The sequence below is a fragment of the Opisthocomus hoazin genome, chromosome 22 (assembly GCF_030867145.1).
Source record: "Opisthocomus hoazin isolate bOpiHoa1 chromosome 22, bOpiHoa1.hap1, whole genome shotgun sequence".
Classification (NCBI taxonomy): domain Eukaryota; kingdom Metazoa; phylum Chordata; class Aves; order Opisthocomiformes; family Opisthocomidae; genus Opisthocomus; species Opisthocomus hoazin.
Window position 1 is genome coordinate 1,625,045 of NC_134435.1, and position 20,386 is coordinate 1,645,430.

The 20,386-nt window shown below is 42.5% G+C and overlaps 1 protein-coding gene across 2 annotated transcripts; it reads right to left on the reverse strand.

Annotated features, from left to right (window-relative positions):
* Positions 1–70: 70 nt before the first annotated feature.
* Positions 71–16,890, reverse strand: HSPA4 (heat shock protein family A (Hsp70) member 4). 2 transcript variants are annotated; one of them, XM_075441376.1, is made up of 19 exons: positions 16,614–16,890; positions 12,685–12,742; positions 10,857–10,997; positions 10,245–10,367; positions 9,684–9,783; positions 9,265–9,398; positions 7,475–7,719; positions 7,002–7,078; positions 6,548–6,699; positions 5,464–5,570; positions 4,995–5,128; positions 4,340–4,521; positions 3,860–3,949; positions 3,194–3,346; positions 2,564–2,689; positions 1,479–1,586; positions 1,045–1,164; positions 501–662; positions 71–325 (listed from the first exon to the last, which is right to left on the reverse strand). In XM_075441376.1, the coding sequence occupies exons 1-19, from the start codon at positions 16,718–16,720 to the stop codon at positions 125–127; spliced, it is 2,520 nt and encodes an 839-aa protein (XP_075297491.1). In that variant the 5' UTR covers positions 16,721–16,890; the 3' UTR covers positions 71–124. The 2 variants fall into 2 exon arrangements, with proteins under 2 accessions (XP_075297491.1, XP_075297492.1); XM_075441377.1 differs by lacking the exon at positions 16,614–16,890 and adding an exon at positions 11,798–11,976 and having other exon boundaries at positions 12,685–12,740.
* Between the last annotated feature and the right edge of the window lie 3,496 nt (positions 16,891–20,386).

The following is a 20,386-nucleotide window of genomic DNA, read 5'->3' on the forward strand; positions in this document are numbered from 1 at the left end:
ACCCTGTCCCAGAGCGACTGGGAGGGCTGAGGCAGTCACTTGCTCCCCTCTGTATCCAGAACATACACAGTTGACAACTTAAAGCTTTATTGTAGTCTGCAGTAACATCAGCAAGTGCTGCCCTTCAGTCAATGTCCATCTCAGGCAGCTTCTTCTCCGGGGGGGCTGGAGGGGCCGCACTCTGCTCAGCATCCTGGGGTGCACTGCCAGCCTCACCCTGCCCCTCCACTGGTCCATTGGGTTCTGCTGGCTTCTGCTCCTCCTTCGGCAGTTCCACCTTCGGTTTGGGTCTGGTGACTATAGGGTTGCAAACACTTGTCAACTCCTAGAAAAAAACACAGAAATAAAAAGTTAGAAATGTTTTTGTCTACCAGCAGTTGCACTTGAGCCTGTTGTTCCAATTCACTTTCAAGCCAACAAGAGTTTTCAACCAAGCACAAACAGTGAGACCAAGGAACAGAACGATTCACAGAAATTCAGTGAATTACATAAAGACTTACTTTAGTTTTAGCTTGTATGTCTTTAGCTTTTATAACCGGGTCCAAAGTAAGACTTCTCTTGTTCTGAAGATTAAGTTTGTTGTTCATCCACTCCATCGCTTCATTTGCACTCTTCTCCACTTTCGCTACATCCGCTTCATCGAGGTGGTCGTACTGTTCATCCTGGAACAGCCAAAGCAGCAGCAGCTGTGCAAATACTCATTTCGAACATGTCAACTGCATGCTTATTTCTTCAGAGTTTTAGCTTCAAAATACTGGAAAGACCATGGAGCCAGAAGGCTGTTCCAGTTAGCAGAGCAATTACACTGATCACCCACAGCTCTACTGCTGCTGGCATTATCCCTCCATGAGGAGATCAACACCCAGTGAAAAGAGACTGACAGATTTTCAAGCCAACAGCTACTTCTGAAAATATGGCACATATCAGGAACCCAGAAGCCAGCCAGCAGGTCACAGCAGCTTTTTGTCTGTACTTTAAGTAAGCTCCTGCAGAAGAGACTCACACCACTTCCTTGCATTTGCCAGAAATTAAGTATGGAAATACCTTTGCTTTGAATGCATGAACAGTTTTCATGTACTGTTGAATTTGCTTCCCCAAGTCCTCAAATGCTTTTGGTCTTTCCTCCGACTCTTGAAATCTTGCCTGAATCGGTTGACCCAGAGTCTGAAACAAAGTACAACAGATATCAAAAACCATGCAGCATCACAATACAATCCCATGAGACTCAGCAGGGTACATCCACACTTCCGAACTCCCTGGAACTCCTGCTCCTCACTCCATGTACAGGGAAGGCAGAGTCTCCCCCAACCCCGTATCATTATGGGCCTACTGGAGATCTGCTCCTCACACGCTCAACAAGCAAGCTAAGCCGTTTGTCACCAGTGCTGATCTCTGAGCAGAAGACCTGGGGCAGCTCCCTGCTGGAACCAGGTTCTCCAGAATCAGTAAGTTCCAGTGGGAATGCAAGAACCACTTACCTTCAGCTCTGTCAATTTATCAATGTAAATTTGTTTGGGTTGGTCTTCACCATCCTCATAAAGCCAATTTTCAGTATCTTCCAGCTTCAGTGTGAAACTATTCCGATCCTGAAGCAATCCATACAAAATAGGTGAGAATTCTGTTAGATGGCAGATGGCATTAACCAATGCTTGAAACCTTTCTGGAAGGGTTACATCTTCAAAACCTAGAGAACTCTGTCTGAACCTCTTTATTCGATTTTAGTGAAGAATAGGAAGCACAATATTCTTCCATATGGCTCTGTGGTGGAGGCTGGGCCATTTATGACACCCACAGTTTAGATCAATACTGTCACATTAACGCCTGTTTCCCCCTCCATCACTATATAAGCAACTCAGAGCAGAGGGAAATTCATCTTCAGCAAAGGTGCCATCAACCTCACTCCAATTCCCTACATCAGAGCTGAAACTGGGGCATCCAGGCTCTGCCGACACCGTGCTGGCAAGGCTCCCTTTATTATCAATGGAGATCTCATCAAGAGTTTTGAGGGATTCATCTGACTAGTTTAGTCATCTAGCTTAGAATTGTATTGATTACACACCAAGGTCCTTCAATGCACCAGGGAAAGCCAATTAATAACACCAAGAGACTTTTAGGCAACCTGTTCAGACACAGGTGCCCATATTTAGTCAGACTAATCCCACCTATCAGGTTCCTAGGTAGGGTAGCAGTGTGATATTTTTTTTAATCTTAAACTATTCCTAAACACTGACAGAGCGCCAAAATAGAATAGGTTGCCTCAAAATGACTGTGCAAGCGCTCCTAGTCTGATTGTCTGAAAACACATGCTCTGATAGTGTCCTAATTACTGCAACTGTTTTGGAAAAGAACACCCAATGTATCCTAGGCAGCATCTGCTTGTACTTGGGCCACATTTAGAAGGTTATCTCCACAGCCAGAATAGTTAAAAGCTGTTTCTCCAAATGTAAAGTCTGAAAATACAGTCTAAGGAAACATAGTATCTGATACAGGTCAAGGGTCACTAAAATACAACTGTTCATTGCAATGAAATATACTGGAAGACAATCAAGCAAGAACTACTTACATCTTCACTAACAAATTTCTCATAAACACTGCAGAGTTTGTCTCTCATGTCATACACATATTCTTCCACCGCGTTCTTGGCATCATTCCTCTCTTTCTCAAGCTTATCCTGCATTATCATTTTACCCTGTGAACAAGTTGTCACATTAGTTGGCTGAAAAGCTAGTTAACATTTATTGCCAGGATACCTTGTTAGCAAAGGCTTACATTTGACTCAAGCAGTTGAAATCCTGTGGTTTACAGAACTGTTCTAAACACAAACCATGAATAAAAACTAACTTCTGTTTTGGTGGGATATCCAATACAGTACAGAACAATCCTGTTACAGTCGAGGAACCTGCACCCCAATGGCAGCAGCCATCAGGTGCCCTGTAACTGCAGTGGTTCTGGAACTAGCTGTGAACTAGCTTTCCTGCAGAACACCTCTTCAGGAAGAGTTACAGCATTCACCTAACAGGAATAATATTTTGGCTCCATGGGGCCCTGTTGTTCACCTGAAAAAAAACCTGCATTTCCCCCCACCCTTTTCATCTTTCCTTGGTCACCCTGAACCATTAACCATGTTTAACAAACAGCAACATTTCCAGAGATGAGCTAATGAAATTTTCAGCTTGGGCAAGTAAGAGTTTACCTCGTTCTCAATGAATAAGTTCAGCATATCTTTCCCTATCTGCCACACCAACTGATTCTCAATGGGAAGGTCCACGGTAGTAGTCTTTACTTTAGCCTTCTTGGCTTGAGGTGGCTGATCCACTTTCTTGTCTTTTGAGTCAGCCTGAGAAGTCTGCATTAAAGAAATATAATCAAAGTAAACACAGCATCACCAGTCAGTTCAGTTGAGTATTTAAGACTTATAACAGAAAAAGTATTGAGTTAGTGTGTACTTCTGATGCTGAGGTGCATTATCTCATTCTGACACTTCAGCTGCTAGAGTCAGAGATAATGTATGCAACTACCGACCTTTCCTGGGCACACCAACTACATTCACAGGGTGATGGTGCTGACAGTAGAACACTTTTCTAGTATTTAAGTTCTTGAAAAATAAACTACATCTTCCATGAAGAGAAAAGTTCACCCATTTTATCAGTACTAGGTCACTTGACAGGTCTGCAGTCACCCATGCCATTTACGTATTTCTAAAGCTCTAATCACAACACACACTACCAACATACTCCAATAAAAGTTCAGCTTCCAGAGCTACAGACAAAGGCAGCAGGCACACTCACACACTACATATTCTCATGAATCTTCCAGAAGCATCCTGTCAGAAAACAGAGTTCTCAGATATTCACATTACCTCCATTTCTTCAGACTCTGCCTTATTTTCGGGTTGGGGCTGCTGTTGTTCTTCAGTCTTTTGTTGCTCTTCCTGGTCTACTTGCATCTTCTGCAATTCATAGAGATCCAGTTTGACATATTAAACAATGCATACACAGATCATTGCTCCAGCTCTTAGGCTGATCACTTCACTTACACCTAGTGTTCTTTAGGCAAAAGAAAGGATAAAACTGAAACAGAACCTCACTGCAAAAATTATAAGCTTCTAGTCTTCGCTGAAGCAAGCAACACTCCTAGCACGGCTAAGGATTTCACTTATACCTCACACTCCTGGTTTCAAGAGATCTGACACTGGTGTAACCATACTTCAATTAGTATTTAATCACATCATCCTATTTTAGTTGGACACATCTACTAAATCCTTACACAAGGCTTAAAACCTTTCCAGAACTCGGCCAATTGTGCTTCATCAGTTTTTTAAGTAGCTAAGAGCAATTACCTCTTCATCTTTTGCATGCTGATCTGTTTCCATAGGCTCTTCATTCTCATCAGATTTATGAACTTCCACTAAAGACGCACTTGAAACACTGAAGATGCCATGGATATTTACTCTAACTTTGACCTTCACTTTTGAACTGGATCCATCTGTTTGAGGAGTGACCTTCTGAACCAAGAAGTGAGCTAAACAATCCCAAAAAAGAAAAACACATACCACTTGATTAACTTAATCACTGAATGTAAAGTAAAACCTGCCTGTTGCTGACAACAGATCACTGATGCACTCAGAGGACAGCAAATCCTGCTCAAACCAAACAATTCTATTCTTTGCCAATGCTAGGATACACAGCAATTAGGAAATCTCTACTGTGTGCTGGAAGAGCTGGCGTAACTTGTATCATAGTAAGAGACTGCACAACTCTCAGTATGCCCCTTTCGGGTTTGCTCCAACATTAGGCTAAATGAAGAGCATCCTATTTGTCCATAAACTTCATGCTACTCCACTCATTTTACTACAGATCCACAACTTTGGAAACCTATCCCTACAGCACTTGTAGTGCACTGCACTTTCCAGACCATATAATTACATAGAAAGAAGTCCTGAAACATGTATAAAAGACTACTGATACAGCTTGAAGCTACAGAATGGTCTTAACCTATAGCAGGATCTGGGTAGGGCAGCTCCTTAGGAGAACTGTAGTACGCCTCAAGAGTAAAAGGTTCCTTTCTGTAGAATGTGAGGACCTTAGAAAATGGAGCGGCATGGTTCTTGGGAAACACCTCACAGTCACTGCAAGAGAAAACAGAGCACTTGTTCAGCATGTGGAATGAGGCATCTGATAGTTAACAAAACTCTTCCAGATACTCTAACACCTTAAGAAAAAGCTTAAAAAGTGACAAAAGAGTCTCCTAACCTCCCAGGTTAAAATAATAGCCATGTAGGAAATGCTAAGTTGCCACCCATCCTTAGTTTTGTTTTCTACTCTCATTAACTTCAGAAAAAGTATCAAAGGTTGAATTGTTAAGTAGGCATTGTTCTAAAAGTGTTGTTTACTGTAGCTGTAATCAGTTAGTTTGAAGCTGTATGTAATCATGCAAGAAGATTGAACACCCAATTTTTTTTACCTTAACCCTTCCTCTGCTGGTGAGTTCCATCGTAAAGAAATAGGATATGGTATCAAATCTGTGATAGAAAATTCTCTCACTTTGAAAGCCGGGGATAAAATAGCACACTGAAAGAGCACAAGAGCCATATTACAAACATTCATACCTCAGGTGAACAGTAATTTAATTCAGCAAGTACCTATTTATGCTGCTTAATATGTAGATTTACTCTAGGTCAAGGGAGACTAATACTGATGGACTGAGGACCTGCACTAGAAGCTCATATGTACCCTTCCTTTTCAGGAAGCTGTCACAATCTTCTCCCTCTAAAAAGGGAAATACACAAGTTTTAATTTAGAGCCATCATGTTTGGCTTGCTATGGTTAGGCTACTGAACTGGTTTTAGTGCCAACATAAGAAATTGGAAAACCTCAATTAAAGGTCCTTTTTAGAGTGGTATTATACAGGCTTTTTGCTTACTGTAACACAAAAATCTCTTTTTAAGTAGATTCCAACAGCTAGTCTGTATCACTGATGGAAGAGCTGTAGGCACATATCAACATTTAGAGAAACTAGGTGATGAGAGCAAAATTAAAGTGTCTTCAAGAGATGGTAGCACTAGTACCTACAGAGTATTTACTACTGCTTAAGCCATTTAAGAGCAACCAATTCCAGCTAAGGACATATTTCCATTAGCAACAACCTAAGCTTTCATTTCCATCCATGCTGTTAATCAATTGCCATATCACAAGTCTATCATTAGTGCTGTAAAAAATTTTTCCCCATTTAACCTAGGCCCCCAAAGGAGCCTGGAGGGAAAAACATCACCCTGTGAGCTCTATCAGACTCCCAGCTTCCAGGCACAGCAGAAGCAGAGTCTATGTTTCACTCCAACAAGCTACACTGATCCACTGATTTGGCTCAGACAGCACAAAGGAACCACTTAAAGCTGGTATCCTCATTCTTCCAACCGCTTTCCTGAAGCTCGTTTGAATCCATTCTAGCATACACATGAATTACCTTTCACATTACCTGTGGACTATGGTTCAAGTATTTACGAATTTCAATTAAAATACTCACAGCTAAAACAAACAGCACTTTTTACCTGCAGTGCACAACCTCGTGCAACGGCTTCATCTGCATTCAAAGTTGTACTGACTTCTTTGCCAAAAAATTTACTGATCTTCTCTTTCACAGCAGGGATTCTTGTGGCACCACCAACTATCTCTACTGCATAAATATCTTCCTTCTTTAACTCTAGAAAAGAGGCAGACATTAGTTTTTAGAATAAATGTTTCTGCTTTACAGAAATATGCTGACATTGTAAGCTAGAACTTTTACTAGACCAACCATTATTTTAAGTTTGTTCTCCAAGTTTCTAAGCAGTAAGAATTTCAGATCTTGGCTTGTGTGAAAGTGTTTCAAGAAGCCCGTAACTGCTAAGCAAGAAGTTGTTAGCTGTGCTAAACTGATCTGCCCAAGTTCTGCCAACACCCAAGGGAAGCTTGCATTATGGATGTCTCTTCTGCATGCCGGATACAGAATGCGCGTACACTTACTGGCTTGCTCCAGCACACTGCGAAGGGGTGGTTCTACTCTTGCAAGGAGCCCATCACACATCTCTAAAAATTTGCTTCTGTTGGAAGAAGCCATAAATAAAGCTATAGCACACCATAAGCAAGTTAATACTGCAAATACAAGATGCCAAAATTGAAAAAATGGCATTTTAACTACATACTCCAAGGTTTTCTCTCCCCAGTCCTACTTTTAAACTCATTTAGTAGATTCCCCAGCCAAAGTTGGTTCTAGCAATCTAGGCATGCTTGCAACATTCAGAGCCCTCCCTCCCAACTCAAGGTCATTGACCGGTCTCTAAACATTGTAACTTAGAGCAGCACCCCTGCACACCTTGTTCTTACACTTCCCACCTCCCTCCAGTCCTAAGATCTGGTATACCAAGTTTCTTTCTCGACTGAAGCAGCTTGAGTGAAGGGCACTCTATATAAAGTTTAGCTTTGTAAAAGTGTGTTACCTGTTCATTGTTCCAGAGACATCTATGTCATTCATGAAGCATTCTATGTTCATTGGGAGATCAGAGGCATTAGCACTCATCAGTTTCTTCAGTTTTTCACATTCCTGGTACAGCCTCAACAACGCACGAATCTTTGACTTTATGTCTAGTTTATATTTCTTTCCGAATTCTTCACAAAAGTATTCAACTAGCATCTCATCAAACTTCCTGCCTCCAAGTGTTGTATCAAATGATGTGGCAAGAACCTTAAAAGAATTGAACTCTTCAGTAACAGTATAATTTCTCATCACCTCAGTGAAACCAATTAGCAGTTAATGTCAAAGCATTTCTTGGTTTCAAATACAGTCCAGCTTTAAATCAAAGCAAGTATCACAACATTACTATGGAGGAAGAGTTGTAGTGGTGCAACCACAACAGAAGAAATCCAGTACAGTTCATTTTTACTCTGCCCTTGCCATCACCAGTGAGGAGTTTCTTTCAACAAGCCTTTTCCACAAGTCTAACCTATCCCAAATGATAAAGCTATGTCCCATACTCATCTTTCACATGTCTGTGACACAGCTGGCAACAATTAAGCTACTCTTATACTTCAGGGCAATTTAAGTAGCAACTGCATCACTAACATCTGATAGTTTATGCTGACTGCAACTGCTGTAATAGTTGTATACACACCATGAGATTTTTTTTTTTTAAAGCCTAGCAAAGTCTAAACAATTATTATCCTACACCTTTTGTAGCTGATACTAGTTACAGTCAAAATGCTGTTGGAGAAAGAACCACCATTACCACGAATTCTGGCAGCTACACGAATATTAGACCTCTTCACGACTGGTAATTCGCACAAGAATTGCAGTGCCTACATACAGCAGCTAAAAACTCCAGGAGAATAACACATCTGCTAAAAGACATTCAGGAAGATAGGGCAAGGCTTAGCAACACAATCTGTGCAGTAACTCATATTGTAAGCAGACCAGAGCTTCCAAACTCTGCTTAGCCACTGTCAGTTTGAATCATATCCCAGTTTAATATTTGATGCCTCATAAGGGTGGAACATGCTTACGTCAAGCTAAAAATAAAACATGAAGAGAGCAAGTGTTACTAACTCTTGCAAATAGGTGCCCATTTTTGATAAAGGAAGCGGAACTACAACAAGACTAGTGTTTTCAGAACCCTGGCCTTCTCTTCATTTCACTACCCCGTGCTTTAAAGTTTGTGTTTGTTTCTCTAGCCAATTAAGAGAAAGTTATTGCAACTGCAAAAATCCAAACTGCAATCTTAAAAGAGCCAACTAAAAAAACATTAGTATTTGCTAGAAAATAGTAACGCTTTGGCAACTTACACTTAGCTTCCATTTGCAGCTTCAAGTAACTAAGAATGCTTTTGCTCTTTTACATGTGCACCACAGTGACTGTTAAAAAAAAATGTTTGTCATTTGCACCATCCCAGGAATTCCTGTTTTAATGCTGGATCTCACAACTGAACTACAGTATTTTTTGAAAGCAGCATCCAGTCAGATATGATAATTTCTGAACAGGTAATTTATTCCAGGTTCTTTATTCTTTGCCAAAGTCTGCTGATTAAGGCATGTTTGCTTCCTCCACATATCACTCAGAAGCCCTCTAGTTCCCTGCCCTACTTGTAACTCCAGACAAATCGCAGTTTTAACAATGCGAATTGAGCTGTCTGGACATGCTTACGTAGAGACAGGCAACCTTGCCTGTTACAGTCCACGTATGAACTGATGAGTATTTCTACCGGTAATTAGAAAGAACGCATAACAGATTGTTTACTTTCAGTTTTCCTTTGTTGAATGCACAAACAGAAACTTGATACGCAGAATGCCCCATATCCACAAAAACAACATTCCGTGGCTTCTCTTCCAAGGCAGGCAGGTCTTGTTTATAGATTCCATAAGCAAGGGCCACTAAACAGAAAGAAGAGTCAGAGTAGTTAGGGACATCCAGTTTTGTAATTACTTAAGAAATTAGTACATCAGTAAACAGCATTAGCATTTCAGCTTCCTTTTCAAGATACAGAAATTGGTTCTCTCATCAAAACAAAATTCCCAATGCTAAAGGAACAGAGAAAAACACTAAACAGCACTGGCCCCTCCTAACAGATGCGTTAAAACAGGATCAGTGACAGATTAAAAGCCCTTTTATCTAACAAAAGTACAATACTAAGTGAGGGAGAGAAATCAAGGTATCACCTGCAGTTGTTTCATTTATTAGTCTCAGACAGTTGAGACCAGCAATCTGTGTAGCATCCATCACAGACCTCCTTTCTGCATCTGTGTAGAAACAAGGAACCTGCCAGAAGATCAGACAGCTCACATTAACATTTAGAAGAGCCATCTTTAGCCAATAGTTACAACTGTTCAGAGAGCTGGTACAGAGCACAGCTCAGGTACTCTTCAAATCTAATGTTCATTTCAGTTGCAACAGAGAAAAAGGCAAAGAAAACATTACCTGAAGACAAAGTTACTTTTTGTGAATCTTTTCCCATTTCCTCTCAAAAGCCACTCATTTTAGGAGCAAAGAACTAGAAACAGCTATCAAGTATCATTTATGCTGCTAATAAGCAGCAATTGAAGACATTTTACCATTAACAGATTAACACTAGCTTTGAAGAGGGGACTTGTCTAAGATTCAGTTTCAAACAGAAAAGACAAATACCCAAATCTTCAAGTTTAATGGGCAATTTAATGCTGCAGTCTTCAGTTTATGATACCAACAAAACATGCAAGACTTATTTACTATCACATACTTACAGAAACAACACAGTCAACTACAGGCTTCTTAAGCGCATTCTCAGCAGTCTCTTTTAATTTGGTAAGAAGCATTCCTGTCACCTGTTCAATAGTAAAGCTTCTTTCTTCCTCCATATACATGGCCTTCAAATAGAAATTGTGTACATACATTACAGTACAGTAAAAACCACTTACTACAAACCTAAGGAACACCTACAAGAAACAGTCTTTATTAAAAGCAAGCTTAAAAAGTAACACAGCTCTAGACAACCATCTCTGACAGCCTAGCTCATGCACAGAAATTGCAAGAAGAATTCACATATACAAAGTTACTCTGGACATAGATTTTTATTAATCACAATCTTCCAGATTTACCACAGAGCAAAGGAAAAAAAGCACTGCTAAAACAGTTTGTGTGCGACTGGCTTTGCAAGGCATAGAAATTGTGTAACTGTGTAAGATCAGCATCACCTAACACCTGAAGAGACTATTGGCATTATTAGTCTTATTGCCTGTTTAAGACTCTCCATTAACAAGAGAACAAACTACAGCAAGCAGATTGAAAATGAAGAGATAAAAAGGAAACTCCACCGGTTTCCTCCTCTGACTCCCTCTCAAATATGCCAGACTTACCTTGATGCCAGTTGAGCCTGTTGGCAGCTGGACAAGTTCATACGCAAGGCTTGCTTTTTCAGCTTGAACAAAGGGATCTGAGAATGCACGACCATGAAATCTTTTAAAACTTTGTACTGTATTCTTTGCATTTGAAATAACCTAGAGGAAAAGAAATCTTTAATACAACATGTCATGGGAACATCTGAATTTCAAACAAAAGACAGTTTTGTTCTCATGCTTCCCTCACCAGAATATTTTTATCACTTGTATCTTAATAGTACGAGGGCTGTTGCTTAGAAGGCAACTTCCCTCTGACTGCTCAGGTAACCTACAGTAATTTGAGATTTAAAATAAAATGTACACTAGAAAAACTGAGCCAAGATTGTATCAAAAATTGATTAAAATAGCACTCAATTTTCATAGTGCCTGTGCAGGACACTCTTTAAGTGTGTTAGCAAAGTGTCTTTCCCATTTACCTGTTTCCTACCACCCTACCTTTCCGCTGCATTGCAGCCAGTAATTTTGCAAACACAACAAGCACATTGACATAAAATCCAGTTCAGGTTCATCACATGCATGTGACAGTCAACGCACACATATTCTCACAAAACAGCTCAAGAACCTTGTCATGAAGCTTTAAAAAGTCAGGAGGGCCCCAAGATGATACTGTCAACTTGATTTAACTGACAAAAGGTAGATTGTCTTTTATTAATAGCAGAGATCAGTGCAAATGGAGAAGTGAAAAATCATGATCACTTGCACTATGTGAAAACAAGCTAACTTGTTTCATTCTTTCATTTACACTAGAGCAAGACATACTGAAACAAAACACAGCAGTTGACAAGGCAGACAAGCACTGTACCATATAACATTTACCTGTGATTCAGTTTCAGTCATGTGTCTATTTCCTAAGTAACCTGGTTTTGATTTTCTGTAAGTTTAGTTTCTGCAGGACATACCTCATCTCTACTGGATCTCTGTATCAATGCATTTCTTTAAGCTAAGCAGACACTCAATTCCAGAAAAAACATCTGTATTTAGTTCTAGTACAGTTCTTCTGTTCTTGAATAACATGGTTGTGTCCAGTCATTTTTGTATTCTAGATAATGAATCTTCACACATCTCTAGGTATTTTAGGCTAAGAAAAACCAAGTGTTTGAATAGTCACTTCCTGTAGAGGACTTCAAAAAAAAGATCATGTTTTATAGGGGTTTTACAGCAACACAAGATATGATACAGCAGGACCCAAATGTCATGAGCAGGACAAATCAGCTTAACTTCTTCTCAGTCCTTAAATCACATTTACCTACCTACACCAACAGAAACTCAAAGTATGAGCCAGAACACCTTAGATATTTAGGTTGTAACTCTGCCAAAAGAGCCAAGAAAGCCATAGATGTTTACACTCAGGTATGTCCCCTTTCTGCCAAAACTATGCACTTAAAACTATGCACTTAATGGGATTCTATAGAACGTAGCCACATAATTAGAGGCTATCATAATGCACATGAGCTGGAACCAGCTAAGGTAGGATGAAACACTACTGCTTAGCTTTAGAATTCACATTTGCAACCTAAAAAAATTACTATTTATCACAATTTGAGAGATTTTTTTTTTTTTTTTTTTACATTTCATTATGTACAATGATCACCCCTTAGATTTCTGTCCAAGATGACAAAGCAGCATTACACACTGACAGCTGAACTAAGCTCAGCTGTTCATTACCGTTCTGGAGACGCTAGGAAGCCAGCTCAGAGGCATTTGTAATCTCCAGTGATAAAAAAATATACGGTGCTACTCTGATTCTTGACTACTGAAGTTGCTTTTACCCAAACTATACGCTCACCTGGCTTTTAGCTGCAGCACCAATTGAGCGATTCTTGGGTCCAAAGGCTATACATGATCTATAATGAGAAGAACAATTTCTAGTCAGTAAATGAGTAGAACTGCACTGCATATCTTTTTGTTAAGACATGTTGATAGTATTTAGACCACAGATACTTTAAATAGTACTTGGTCCATTAAGAAAGTTGGTCATTGCAACATGCACATGGAGTATTCTGTGAACTCCAGAAAGAAACAGGCAGTCTAAGTTCAGTTAAAACAGCAATGTTCCTCACTGCAGAGCAGCACTAAAACCAAGCCTACCCACGCTACTTCAAGTTTTACATCTACGCAATAACTGGATAGACACCCTTTGTCACAATAATTACCCATACATCCAAGCCACTCAAAGATAAATTGCTTGCTGAAAATACAGGAAACACTGAACTGTTCAGAAGAAATGTGTGACGTAAATCAGGAGTTAAGAAAATTATTCCTACACATGTGTACAAAGTGCTAACTAAGTTTTCCAGTTTTAAATCAAACCCTTCAAGAGCAGGAAGACAAAACCTCCAGAGAAAGGCCAGTGTTTATGAGTTTTATGTACTCACTGAAGTAATACAGATTACAGAAAGAAAAAAAAAAAAAATCATACTTTACTCCAAACCACTTTGTGACAGCATACAGTTCTTGAAAAGATAAGATTCAAAAAGTCCCATTCCTATTAAGCCTCTTGATTTGCATATTTAACCAACTGTACAAGACCCAGGAAAATTAAATCCAGCCCTCTAATCCAAGTTCCTCATACCATTGTGGTAAACGTACTGGGGAAAAAAAGCTGCTATTAGTCAAGCAGATCTTTACTATTCACACAACACACTAACAGCATCATTGAGCTGCTCTCTGTGCAGCAGGTCAAGAATCTGCTGTACAGCAGAGTTATGCCATCGGGCTGCCACAAGAAACAAATTTCAACTCAGCCTGAGGTTTAGAATTGGTCTTCCAGAAACCGTCAAAACCAGAACTGAAAAACAGAGTGATACTGTTGCATTGGTTTTATATCTTCTTCCAATTTATTAGTAACTTAACAAATGAAAACAAGGCCCACCCTAAAGCATATGCTGCAACTGAATTAACATTTCTGAACAAATCTTACGATTTGAAGCAACTATTCAATGGATTAGTTAACAGAAAGCAAGGAAGTTCTGTGCTATGCAGACCCTAAGGCTCATACTGAGGGAACAGGAACTGCATAGCATACAGCTAGAAATCTAACGAGCTCCAAGCAGGAAGTTAGTTGTTAATCTACTCTGGTCTCCAGAAAGGAATTAAGACATGAACATTAATTGTTGCTTTAATCCTGGAAAAAAAAAAAAAAAAAAAAAGAAAACACACACAAAAAACACCCAGCTCCTTCACTGCTACATTCACAAGCCATCAGTCCCCAAACACCACAAATCCACTAACTTATAGAACCCTTTAAACCTGCCAGACTGAAACCTCAATGTAGAAGTCTGTATCAAGAGAAAGTTACAGCACAGTAATCAGAAATACAGGCTTCTGTATTACATGCTGGGAATAAAGACCTTAAGTGCATACATTCTTCTTAAACATGCTTACCCCTGCCTGGCTTTGTAAACAGGCAAGCTCCTCCAAGGAGCTGCAGGCGGACAGACAGGAGGGTTCTACTCTGCCCCTTCCCTCTCTGCCCATCCCGACTGTTCTCCCAAGCCAACCCTGGCTCGTGGCTCAGCCCTGGGGAGCCACACAGGGACCCAGCAAAGAGGCAAGTTCAACTGTCAAGAGGGAGGGAAAGAAGTTTCATCCAGTCTCACTCCTCAAATGAGTTCACCACAGGAACCAGGTTAACTCATTAAATACAAATTATACTATTACACAAATTTACTGGAAGTGAAATAATTAACCATAGCATTTTAAGTAGAAACATATAATCACAGTGAAGGTCATCAGAGGTCTAATGAAGCAATTTAAGCAGAGCTTTGTACTTCCTTAACACACCTGCAGGCACTACTTCACCTTCACCCTCCCACCTGCCCTCACTTCCTTGGAAGGCATCCCCTGTCCACACACTGCCTCTATACTGAAAATCAGCACTAGCTTCATAACATCAGTTATCCAACTCCCTTAATCCTAATGTGGATAATGAAAATACCTTACATTCCCCCCCACCTCCCTTCATTTTTCACTAACTTTCTCTCTACCACTTTTCCATATTCAAAGACAAACGTGTTTTGCACTGCTTTTGGAAGTACAAGTTCAAATTTCACAGGGTTCTGGAAGACGCCAAGTACAGAGCCAAAAGCACATTCAGTGAAAATGTCATCTGTGCTACTGAACGAAGTGCAACGTGCTCGGTAGCATTTACTTTACGAAGACAAATTCTTACAGTAACACATAGCTGCTAATGCTTCCCAAAACTTGGATGTTATCATAGAAAATATAAAAGTGTTTAACCCTGACCACAAGCCGATTCCTGAGGAAACCTATCACAACACCTTGCATGACCACCCCCCAGAGCTCACCGTACAGAAATGCTAATTACCGACTTATTGAATCAGGCTTTCTGCTTCCAAAACAGACACTTAGAAGTCATGAAGAATTTCTTTTAATATATATGTTTGCTTACAGAATGGTTTTCCACACTCCCTCAGAATTGTACTTGGAGATTAAGACCTGTTAAAGACTGATTTTCATTACGCAAATTCTTTTCCCATTTCACTTCAGCCTTTCAAAACTGAATTATTTCCTGAAAGATGCATTGTGTCGGATATGTCTCACCAAGACAGCTATTTATTTTAGTATCCGCTTAAAATAAATCTGCACTACGACATATAGCAAGCTGCAGAAACACTTTTAAGACAGCTTTCCAAGTGGTTCCCCTCCAGGTTCGATACACTGGCAGTTCCTTCTCCATCTTTATTTCGCAATTCACTCTTAGAAGAGTCTTACCCCATTCCCGCTCTCCTTCTTTGCAGCTTCTGATTAAGCTAAAATCTATAAAAAATAAAATTTCTATTAAAATAAAACTTCCTCTTCTTGAGAAATGTGTTTGAAGGCCTACATATATAAGCCAAGTTAGAATATGCTATAAACATTGTAAAGTGCAATGTGCTTCAAGGCCAACTTCACCAGTAACTGCACTCTTGGTCAGCTGCCGTCCCAGGAAAGCAGGTGTCTGATGCTGTGCTGCCTATTCATAATCCACCTCCCATTCCTGTAACTTGTCAATCTGGTGGCTGGTTTGGAGGGAAAGTTTAAAGATGACCCCGTCCTCAAAACGAGCGCAGATTTTTGGAGAACCCTTGCCAAACAAAGACACTCACAGGCTGAAGGGAAGGCTGCTAAGAAGCTTTTCTAAACTTTGACCCAACCGCAGGCCAACGAGCTCAGTTGGAGCTAAGCACTGAGCTCAGCATTCACCTTCACAGTCCGGCTGCACCAGGGAAAACTGGACTTGTACTGCAGGAGAACAAACCGCGGTGGTGTGACCCACGGAGGTCCCTTCCAGCCCCGAACATTCTGTGATTCTGTGCGGTATCAGATGCATAGGAAATTAAGCTTTGTGACTTCCAGCAGTGAAACAGACGGCTGCTTTTACTTCTGTCCTTTCAATCACAACAGCCCTGCCTCACGGAGGACGAGCTGGTCGTAACACACGAAAAGGCAAGGAGAACGGAGGGTCACCTGGAACCCCTCTGCGTGTTTGCCGCACGATACCGCTGCCTTCTTTAAGCAGCCATTAGAGAACTCCCCTTCTCCCGACCCACCGCAGCGGGCAGCCCGCTACAACCCCCCAGCCCGGCTCCCTCCGCTTCGCTTCCCCGCCCAGCGAGGCCCGCCACGGCCCGCGCCCCGCGAGCGCCTTCCCTCAGCGCCTCAGCCGGGAGGCGGGAAGGCGGCGCGGCCCCCCCCCCCCGGAACCCCACTCACGGCGTGCTCCGGTCGCTGTACTCGTTAGCGATCGTCTCGATACCACCGGCGCGGGCCACGGCCACGTAACAGCTCTGGAAACCCAGATCGATGCCCACCACCGACATAGCTGCGACGGAGCCGGGCAGGGGGGGGAGAAGAAAGAGGTTGAGATGCCTGAGGAGCAGCGGCGGCTCGGCCCCGTTTAAATGCGCGGCGGCGGCGGCGGGCGCTGCCTCCTCGGGGCGGGGGGACTTCTCGAAAGATCCCGTCGCGCCGCCGCCGAGCCCGGGGTGACGGGAGGGAACTCTCGCGAGATTACAGCTGGGCGCTACCGCGCAGGAGCGGCTGAGGGGGCGGGCGGCCACCGCGCAGGCGCCCCCCACACGCCCCATCGCCGACTGGCTTTTTTCCTCCTGAAAAAGCTCGTTTTCTGGCGTCATTTGAGAAGAACCAGAGAAAAAAGCCACAAAGCTAACACTGTCGAGCGTTTTGTGTTGTTGTTGCCGTCGGGGTTGGGGGCTGTGAGGCGGCTTTCCGCGGAGAAAGGCCGATTCGTGGAATTGATTTCCTTCCCGCCCCCGCGACGTCATCACCTCATTGTAATCGGTAGGGCTTGAAGGAAAACTGCACGCCGTGAGATTAAAAAAAAAAAAAAAAAAAAAAAAAAATCACGATTTTCGGGAAAAACGTGCAGGGTTTGCAGGAAAGGGCCTAAAGGCCTCCTGGTTAAAATAAGTAAATGCCTCCCAATTTATAAACGCCTCCTGAATAACGATGAACGCCTCCCAAGTCATTACATCTGCTGTCAGGATATTGTGGCTTTGTGGCAGATCAACTCACGAGGGCCACGCTGGTGATTCTGCCTCGTCCCTCCCCAAGTGACAATGAAATCCCTTCCTCTGTTTTGAGGGCCCCGAGTGCTGCAGGGTCTTGCTGAGGGAGGCAGCGGCCAAGGCGACAGCGTCTCCGTGTCGTTCATCGTTCGGCTTTTACAGCAAGAAGCAGGGAAACTGCCATTTGCTGGATTTTCCTAGCCCTCTGCAACACCCAGGAGATAAAACCGCCACATCTAAACCGTCCGTGTGTGCACACAGAGGTATTTAGTCCTCGTTAAACATTTCTCCATGTGGGAATTTTCAGGTAAACACGGGAGACCTCCGTGGTTCCAACACGACTGGTCTGAGTGACCCAGCCCGTGTTCTGGTTGTTTCAGAATTACAGAAGAAAATCCAAGGCTGGGTTCATAATTTCACAGTTTGAGAAGATGATTAAAAGACAGTTTGGTTCCACCTATGACACTGACAAAATATCGCATATGATTTCTCTACATCCAGTAGGATTTGCAGTACAATCGCTCTCTAATCAACACATAAAATTTGAATATTAGTCTATTTACCTTCAGGGCTTGGGCCGCTATCACTGCAGTATGTATTTGTATAGCTGCATCGTGCTTTCCAGGGCAGCGTTTGGCCACCGAGCACTTTGTGAGCCTGCTGGAGAAAAGCCTTTTTCAGGGATCAGCAATCCCTAAAAAGCTCAAAAAAAACCCCCAACAAACCACACCAAAAAAATCCCACAAAGCCCCAGCACGTTCTGTAGCCGCAGCGCGGATGGGAGTGGGCTGCGGGTGGATGGCGCCGGGGACCCAGCAGGGAGGAGGGGAGGGAGGCTTCTGCCAAGGGGAGCGTTTTGGGCAGAAAGCACAAGGGATTGGCTGATTCGTCCTAACACAAACCTAGTTCTGACACTTGTCTGACATTCATGGATGGTGTGAAACTTAATGTTTGGGAACGCTTTTCATTCTGAGAGAAAACGTGCCTAAAACACGGCCATGTAATGTGTTATAAACAGAATGTTTCCAAATTCCCAGCCCTATATTTACATCACTGTTCCTTGTTTTAATGATACAGAAGACACAAGGCAGAGAAATTCAATATTTAAAGCAGGAAGGACTCCGGTCCCCGCGGCGGTTGAGCAGCCTCAGCCCCGCGCGTTTGCCGTTCCTGGCAGCGCGCTGAGTGACGCCGCTCTGGCAGCTGTCGGTGGGCTGGGAATTGCATCACACTGCTAATGACAGAATAATTATGAACTGTTTCACCTCGCATGTCCTTGAGCGTAGAGCCAGGTGCCAAGGAATGAAACCAGCCCGCTGCTCTGCATGGAGAACATTGTACAACACATCCCCAAGGCAGAATGAACAGCGAGGAGGAACTTCACCTGGTTTCCTCTTTTTTTTTAACTTTTTTTTCACTTTCATTTCCAGAAGGGGAGACTCTGCCAGTGGTGGGGCCGGGGAGCCCAGAGCCTGGCGGCAGAGGGGGTCAGTGTCGAGGGGGTGCTAACCCTGGGCTGGGACACGGCCCTGGGACCTGCCATGGGTGTGGGAGGGAGCAGGAAGAGAGGGGCCCCACCAGCCCAAACCGACGGTTCTGGGCACCACATACAACCCCTCGGCTGGGGGAAAAATAAATCAATCAATTCAAAACCTGAGGTGTTGTGATGTCGTTGTCTGAAGGAGAACAGATTCCATGATTCTCCCCACTCTCCTCTACTTTATGAATGTTTTGTCTTGTAAAAAGTGAGACTTCTAGTGTACAAAACATGAAAAGACTGTAATAAATATTTCTAAGAAATAATTAGGATTTGGTGACAGCTGAAAGACACTTTGCTTATCCTTAACTCTTGGAATATGTATTCTTTAAAAAGACATTATCGTTTCTTCCCTGGTGAAGACTGACTTGCAGTAGAGAGAGCGACTGTGAAACGAAACAGCCAAGCACCAGTTGGGGTAACTCAGCTTACTGGATTTTACCTGCCAGTCTGACCACGCTTGACTTTTGAAGGCATGAAAAGTAGCTGATCCTATATATGCCTTTTTTAATTCTATATAGGCTTTTTTTGATATTTTTTCCCCCTCCTATAACTTCTGATGAATCCTATTTGCATTCAGACTGGCTGTTCCTTTTGCCACAGATTTTTCACTTTCAGTATCTTACAAAAACACGGTCGTTGCTGAGGGCACTGAGAATCCCACAGAAAACTGCGCACATCACCCAGTACCAAGGCATTTATCCTTAATTTGGTGAGTGTGCCCCTCTTGGGGTGTCAGCACGGTGAAGCAGCATCGCACCCTGAGCTTGAACAAAGCCGTGCACAGAGATGGTTTCGGGAGCGGTGCTGGGAGCCTGCTCACCGATGGTCCGGGCGCCGTTCTCAGCTCCGTGCCTTGCAGCCTGGGGAGCACTGCGGGTAACATCCGCTCTGCTGCTCCCATATGGTCCCCCTTCCCCACACAGGATCAGGGTTCTCTGTTCGACCAGCTATACATAGTTGACAAGCTTTGCATTTGGAAAGGAATTGGAATGCCAGAAGCATCTTTGCCTTATCTAAATCCAGTTTCCAATATAGATACGCCCGCTGAGATCAGACCCTGGTCAACATTTCTGGCCTTCGCTGTGGCAATGATCCTTCCAGATGGGAGTTCAGAATAAACCAGTGTTTGCTGGCTGCTAAATTTGTAACAGTCTGAAACAATTGCTATTAGAGAGTGACAATTACCCTCAGAGGAGTGATCTAAAAACAAATGATACTCAAAAGGTAAGACTTAAGTTCTTCATTGCTTATGTTAGCATGGATAATATAAATAAACTGGGAAATGAAGCCTGCCTATGCCAATATGGTGGGTAAAATGCGTAGAGAAGGAAGGAGAAGATGTGAAAAGTGAGAGGAAAAAAAAGGAGAAAGAAAGAGTGGGAAGAAAAAATGTCTGGAATAACGGGCAGCCTGATCTG